The 8,371-nt window shown below is 43.2% G+C and overlaps 1 protein-coding gene across 1 annotated transcript; it reads right to left on the bottom strand.

Moving 5' to 3' along the window:
• Nucleotides 1–521: 521 nt before the first annotated feature.
• Nucleotides 522–2,530, bottom strand: LOC142750458 (uncharacterized). Its single transcript, XM_075859461.1, has 2 exons — nucleotides 2,057–2,530; nucleotides 522–1,173 (listed from the first exon to the last, which is right to left on the bottom strand). The coding sequence occupies exons 1-2, from the start codon at nucleotides 2,104–2,106 to the stop codon at nucleotides 522–524; spliced, it is 702 nt and encodes a 233-aa protein (XP_075715576.1). The 5' UTR covers nucleotides 2,107–2,530.
• Between the last annotated feature and the right edge of the window lie 5,841 nt (nucleotides 2,531–8,371).

Below are 8,371 nucleotides of genomic sequence, written 5' to 3'. Positions count from 1 at the left end.
AATTTTCTGAGGATTCATGAGTCGGCAGTGGACGCAGAGCTGAACCATTTCTCTACGAATTACATCCCTTTGGACTACACACCACATAGAAGACCTGGAGTGTCTGGACTGGCAGCCCGTAATTTGTATACAGACTATTTTGTATCACCTGAGGGAGCCGTTCCTTGGCAAAGGGATGTGCTTTGTCTGCCAAATTAAAATGTGAGAGGGACTGTTGTATTTCCGGTTTATGTTACAAATGTTAGTAGTTAAAGTTGCAGTAGTAGGTAGAGTAGGGACTCACAAGAGAATGAGGACCCTTGACGCGGGTTGCGAGCTAATGTATTTCTGTTTTTTTTTTTTTAATTCTTGATTAAAAAAAAAAAAAACGATTATTTTCATTTGGCAGAAATGCAGACCAATACCTCATTATGTTTTTCAATAATAATAAAGACAAACACATAATTTAACTAGAAACGTATTTTATTTCTTGCATAAAATAGTGTCAACAAACATTACCAAAACTATGTTATATAACTAAATTATAAATTGTAAAATGATTGCGAAGGTGCAGGTTCATGATGTGGTCGTGGAACTGCCTCCCCCTGCTGCATTTGCCCATACTGTTGCTGAGAAGGTCCTGGCATGCCATAAACTGAACGATCGTGACTGAATAGCGGCATTGAGTCTACATATGACGGATGCTGGATGCCTTGCGCGGTTGCTGCAGGTGCTGGAGGGACAGAGTTGTAGGTGCTTGCATCACAACCCCGTCGATGAAACTCGATGGCCTGATGCATTGCACGTGGGTCCGGATGTGTCGCAAATATTTCCACGACTTCCATTAGTGCTGTTTGGCACCTTATCTGTCTGGAAATTGGCACTCTTTTAAGAATATTAGAGAGAGCGCGACAGAAGGTGCCCTCTTCCGTTTCTGTAGCTCTTCTCTCCAAGTGCTCTAATACGCGCAAGTCGACTTCCTGCCTTGGCTCTGTACGTGTTGGACCTTTGGCAGAACGTCGACGTTTACCTCGGGGTAGAATTTCTTCGTCCGCGGCACACACTGGATTATCCTCTGTTGTTGGTTCTGCTGTCACAGGAGTGGAAGTGGACCTACCAGCCCCCAAAGCTACGTCAGGCTCTTCAATTAGAGTCACATCAGAGTCTTCTTCTTCCTCCAGATTATCCTTGGTTCTGTTTGAAAATGAAAACATAATGTTAGGGAATTTTTGTAGTAATTTAACGTCATGTCTACAGCTGGGCAAATAAACTATGTATGCATCACTACATGCAGAGCCCTAACTAGGAAAGACAGGGCCGCATAGCAAAGTTTTAACTGGGGCCATCCCTCCACTGGGTGTCACCCCCCCTTGTAGATAGTGCCTTTTTTCCTGCCCCCACCCCTGTAGATAACGCCATACAGCCCCACACTGTACACTGTATGGCATTATCTACCGGGGTACTATATGGCGTTATCTATAGGGGGACTGTACGGCGTTATCTAGTGAGGGGGCTGTATGCCGCTAACGCCATACAGGCCCACCTCCCCGCCCCACGGACAAATGCCACCTATAGTGTGTCCTACAAATACATGCCTTATCGCTGGCAGCGATAGGGAGAAGGGGGGACTGAAAGTTCGCTTAAGTTCTGCCGTCTGCACATCTGCCAAAAATTGAAAGGAGCGCTGGTTATGTATGCGCACAAGCACGACTTTGGCTCCATTCATTTTGACGGAGGTGGCGAAAGTACGAGGTTTGGGATGGAGAAGTTCAGGGTACTTTCTGTCCCCCGTTCTCCCTGTCAATGCCAGCGATCACACATGTATCCCCTATTCAGTGGTTAGGGGATACATGTCTGTTGTTTAATGTCAGAGCGGGGAGATACCTCCCTGCTCAGCCGTAGTGTTCAGTTGCGTCCCGCTGTAGCCGTCATAGCGGCTGCTAGCGGAGCCTCGGGACATGGTGGAGTCCCCTCATGCCGCGGTCCCCGTAGCAGTCGCTACGGCTGCTACAGCGGTACTGACACGACTGGCTACATGGCCAGACTACAATGATCAAAGTATATAAGCAATACTTACGGGCCAACCTGCATTACATCAAGAAGAAACGAAAGCTGTTTGGTGTACATGTACGGCTTTTTTTTCAGACGTCCGTCTCCGCTCTTCCCCTTGTCATTAATCTCACGCTTGAATTGGTCTCGGCACGTGTTCCAGCGTGTTTTGACGTTTTCGACTATGATATAAAATAAACCAATCACAGATCAACATTTTAGAAGAGTACATTACTAGAGATTATGAAATGTTGTTTATTATCTGAAAATGATGCTGCAAATTTTTGTTGTTTACGCAACAAATCTGCACCTACATTTGCATATTTGACAGGTAATTCCAACGTTGCAGAAACTACAGCAGACTTGCCACGTTTTCCATGTGCACACACGACAGCGTCCGTAACGGCTGAAATGACGTTGCTGGTTTCAGGAGAAAACATCACCCGTAATTTCAGCCGTAAAGGCATTGTCAACGCTATTGCGTATTGTCAACGCTATTGCGGCGTATTTAGCGTGCGTAATAGAGCTCAAACACCACAGAATTACGTACGTAATTAGTGTGTGGGAACATACCCTCATAGTGACATGTCACGTTTTGATCGGTGCTGTTCAGAGCCATGAGACCCCCACAATCTCACGTGCACTTCTGCAGCTTCATTTCAGCGATTGGTGGGTGATCCAACTGCCAACAATCAAAACGTCAGGCATGTCATTATGACATGACAGGAGTACTCAGAAACAGCATCAAGTTGTGAAACTTACCCATGCGCTTCTTTTGCACTTTAGTTGCCTTCTCCCACTCAGGATGCACCTCACTGCAGACCTCCTGCCAGGCAAGATCTTTCATATTCCTGTCTGCATAATCTTCCACCCGCTTATTCCACAGACAGGGCTTGTGCTGGACCAGGATGATTAGTTTCTCTACGTTTATTGAAGCCATGCTGCTCTCTGCTGCTCTCTGCTGCTCTCTGCTGCTCTCATGCACTCTCTCCAGACTTCACGACGACAGAAGTCATTCCCGGTCGACGCCTAGCAACACTTCCGGACAATCCGCAAACTGCGGATGACACACGGCGGTGTATCCGCAATTTCCACGGGCCCATTGACTTCTATTGGCATGTCCGCACCGCATTTGCGGCCCATAATAGGACATGTCCGTAGTTTCTGCGGCACGGATGTGCGGACATGCGGAGAGCCGTGAAAACACGGATAGTGTGTATGGGCCCATAGAAATGAATGGGTCCGCAATTTACCCGTGGATTTGCGGTTGAATTGCGGACGCAAAAACACGGTCGTGTGCATGAGGCCTTAGCATTTGCTTCCCCTCCCTTAAGGCTTCTAGGAGGCGCTGTTGCAAACTGCCATCCCTGGGCCCAAAAGATGAGGATGGGTGGGCCGGCGGTCCCCCCACCACAACGCCCGCATACGACCTGCCGGGCGGTCTGGTGGAAGGAGCAACAGGCCCGCCACTGGCTCACATTCCCCAAGCAAAATTACAACCCACATTAACATCACCAACAATATTACCAACATTACTAATAGAGATGAGCGAACTTATCAAAAGTTCGGTTCGGCTAGTTCGCCGAATTTCACTAAAAAGTTCGATTTGGACCAAACCTGTCATTTCCGTGCGCCGAGCATAGTACTGTCCAGGGTGCTGATAGAGTTAATGGGCTGCACTAACTCTTTCAGCAACCTTGACAGTACATGCTTGGCACGCGGAAAATACAATTTTAATGTAATAAAAAAATAATAATAATACGTTCATACTTACTTTCCTCCTGTCCGGCCTCCAGCGATGACGTTCCATCCATGTAGCCGCTGCAACCAATCACAGGCTGTAGTGGCGGTCACGCACGTCAGGATGACGTCAGAAGGCCGGCCTCCAGGGATGACGCTACATCCCACGTGACCGCCTCTGCAGCCAATCACAGGCTGCAGCGCACTCTACACTACATTACACTACATTACATTACAAATCTTCGTGGGAACGTCTTAGGTGAGTTTATTTATGTATGTATGTTTGCATGTATGTATGTTGTCATGTATGTATGTTGTCATGTATGTATGTATGCGTATATGTGCATGTATGTATGCATGTATGTATGTTTGCATGTATGTATGTATGTTGGCATGTATGTATGTTGGCATGTACGTACGTACGTACGTACGTACGTACGTACGTATATATGTGCATGTATGTTGGCATGTATGTATATATTTGCATGTATGTATGTTTGTATGTATGTTGGCATGTATGTATGTATGTATGTTGGCATGTATGTATATATATATATATATATATATATATGTGCATGTATGTTTGCATGTATGTTGGCATGCATGTATATATGTGCATGTTTGTATGTATATTTGCATGTATATATTTGCATGTGTGTTTGCATGTATGTATGTATGTGTATATGTGCATGTATGTTGTCATGTATGTATGTTGTCATGTATGTATGTTGTCATGTATGTGTATATGTGCATGTATGTTTGCATGTATGTATGTTGGCATGTATGTATGTTGTCATGTATGTATGTATATATGTGCATGTATGTTTGCATGTATGTTTGCATTTATGTATATGTGTGCATGTATGTATGTATATTTGCATGTATATATTTGCATGTATATATTTGCATGTATGTATGTATGTATGTATGTATGTTTGCATGTATGTATGTATGTATGTATGTTGGCATGTATGTATGTTTGCATGTATGTTGGCATGTATATATGTGCATGTTTGTATGTATATTTGCATGTATATATTTGCATGTATGCATTTGCATGTATGTATGTTTGCATGTATGTGTGTTTGCATGTATGTATGTTGGCATGTATGTATGTATGTATGTATGTTGGCATGTATGTATGTATGCATGTATGTATGTATGTTGTCATGTATGTATGTATGTATGTGCATGTATGTTTGCATGTATGTTGGCATGTATGTATATATGTGCATGTTTGTATGTATATTTGTATGTATATATTTGCATGTATATATTTGCATGTATGTATGTATGTATGTATGTATGTATGTATGTTTGCATGTATGTATGTTTGCATGTATGTATGTATGTTGGCATGTATGTTTGCATGTTTTTATTTTTGCATGTATGTTTGCATGTATGTTTATATATATGTGCATGTATGTAATTATGTTTGCATGTATTTATGTTTGCATGTATATTTGTGCATGCTTGTATATATATGTATGTGTGTATCTTTGCATGTTTGTATGTATGTTTTCATGTGTATGCATGTATGTATGTATGATAGTTTGCATGTATGTATGTATATATGTGTGTATGTTTGCATGTATGTATATTTGCATGTATATATGTGCATGCTTGTATATATGTATGTATGTTTGTATATATGTATGTATGAATGTTTGCATGTATGTTTGTTTGTTTGTATATATGTCTGTATGGCCATGTATGATACTGTCTGCTGGCGCCCTGTATCTAAGTCAACTTCGCAGCAGGCTTCTGTACATGGTATAACAGTCAGTATCACACATTAAACTGAATCTAAGCCTACGACATGTTTTATTTCATTTTTTATTTTATTTATTTTTTTACAGGTTTGGTGTTTGGACTACGTCGGTTTCGAGGACTACTTAGATGACGGTTTTTTTTCTACAATAAAATGGTTAATGAGGGTTGTGTTGGGGGTGCTTTATTTCAATAAAATATTTTATCTATATCTTTGTCTTTTTCTTTTCAAATTTTATTACTACCACTTTAGTAATGGCCGCTGTCTGAGTGACAACATCCATTACTAAGGCGAGGCTTAGTGTTAGCCGGTGCAGAGGCTAACACTAACCACCATTATTACCCCGGTACCCACCACCACCAGGGGTGCCGGGAAGAGCCAGGTACGATCCAGTACCCGACCATCTGTTGTGATGGTCGGGCTCTGGGGCGGCCGCAGGCTGGTATTATGAGGCTGGGAAGGGCCAAAAACAGTGGACCTTCCCACCCTTGTAATGCTAGGCTGCTGCTGCTGTGTTGTATCTGGCTGGTTATAAAAGTGGGGGGGACCCCACGTCATTTTTTTTTATTATTTATTTATTAATTTTTTATTTTTTTTAAAAAAAGACATGGGGTTCCACCCAATTTATCATAACCAGCCACATACAACACAGTGTTATTAGCCTGGGAATGGACAAAACCAGTGTCCCTTCCCACCCATGTAATGCCAGACTGCTGCGGCCTTGTATATGGCTGGTTATTAAAAATGTGGGGGACCAGTCTATTGTTAAATTTGTTAAATTTAAAAAAAAAAACACGTGGGGGTCCCCCCCATTTTTATAACCAGCCCGATACAACACAGCAGCAGAAGCCTAGCATTACAAGGGTGGGAAGGTCCACTGTTTTTGGCCCTTCTCAGCCTCATAATACCAGCCTACGGCCGCCCCAGTACCCGACCATCACAACAGATGGTCGGGTACTGGATCGTACCAAGCTCTTCCCGGCACCCCTGGTGGTAGTGGGTACCGGGGTAATAATGGGTGGTTAGTACTAGCCTCTGCACCGGCTAACACTAAGTACCGCCTTAATAATGGATGCTGTCAATCAGCCAACTGCCATTATCTAGGCACTAATAAAGTTTAAAAAAAAACACAAAGACAATTCTTTTTTATTGAAATAAGAAATCCCCAACAAAACCCTCGTTAACCATTTTATTAAAATGTGAAAAAACGTAGATCTAAGCAGTAGTCCAACGAATCGAAGATGTAGTCCAATCGGTACATCAAAATCTGCAACAACATAAAAAAACAGTTATCAATGTGAACAATACCAATACTTCTACTCACCTACACACATATATACACGCACACACAAACAAACAAACAAACAAACAACCATACACAAACACACACATATATACACAAACACAAGAAGATATACACACACACACACACAAACAGACAAACAAACACACACACATATACACGAACTCACACATATACAAACAAAAACACACATATACACGAACACACACATACACACACACACACACACACATATACACAAACACACACACACATATACACAGTTATACACAAACACAACAAGATATACACAAACACACACACATATACACACACATATACACGAACTAACACATATACACAAACAAAAACACACACATACCCAAACACACACATATACACAAACACACACATATACACAAACACATATACACAAACACACCCATATATACACAAACACACACACATAAGCACACACCCATATACACACATATACACAAACACACACATATACAAAAACACACACACACAAACATATACACAAATACACCCATATATACACACACATATACACAAACGTATACACAAACACATATACACAAACACACCCATATATACACAAACACACATAAACACACATAAACACACAAACACACATACAAAAACAGACAAAGACACATACCCAAACACACATATATACACAAACACACACAAACAAACACACACACTGTTTCTTTTAAATGCTGCTGGGGAACCCACTCGATCCACTATATAAGGCTGCGCTACAGTGCAGCATTTAAAAGAAACAGGATCCTGACCTGTCCATAGAGTTTAAGGCAGCACAGAGTATTTCAGGAGATGAGCGTGCAGATTCAGTGCTGCTGTGAACTCTGCTCTTACCATTACGTAGCTCTCAGTCTGTTACCTCTCCTCCACTCCTGTCCTCAAGAACACCTTCACATGATTGGCAAGTCACCACGTAATGGTAAGAGCAGAGTTCACAGCAGCACAGAGTATTTCAGGAGAGGAGCGTGCAGATTCTGTGCTGCTGTGAACTCTGCTCTTACCATTACGTAGCTCTCAGTCTGTTACCTCTCCTCCACTCCTGTCCTCAATAACACCTTCACATGATTGGCAAGTCACCACGTAATGGTAAGAGCAGAGTTCACAGCAGCACAGAATATTTCAGGAGATGAGCGTGCGGATCTTGACCGTGCCCGCTAAACCCCTCCCAGGCGCCGCTAGAGTCGCTCCCGACATCGGAGGGTGGCCAGCAGTGCCGGAGCCTCTCCTACCACCGCCACTCACTGCCACAACACTATCTGGTGCGTCCGCTGGCCGAGTCATATGACCAGCGGACTTCCGGTTTTCCAGCACCACATCCGGATTTTGTTTCCCATGTCCACCGGCCTCCGGCTTGCGCCCGAGGCCGGCTTCTGAGGTTCCCCATCTGCCGGACACGGGGATATGCCCCCTAGCGGCACGTGGCCATCGACACCACTTCGTTTACAGGAGATGGCGTCCGGCGCCATCTAGGCCACATTCGGGAC

The sequence above is a fragment of the Rhinoderma darwinii genome, chromosome 3, assembly GCF_050947455.1.
Source record: "Rhinoderma darwinii isolate aRhiDar2 chromosome 3, aRhiDar2.hap1, whole genome shotgun sequence".
In the NCBI taxonomy this organism is placed as follows: Eukaryota; Metazoa; Chordata; class Amphibia; order Anura; family Rhinodermatidae; genus Rhinoderma; species Rhinoderma darwinii.
Note: the sequence above shows the minus strand (reverse complement) of the source record. Positions and strands in the feature narration are given on the sequence as shown.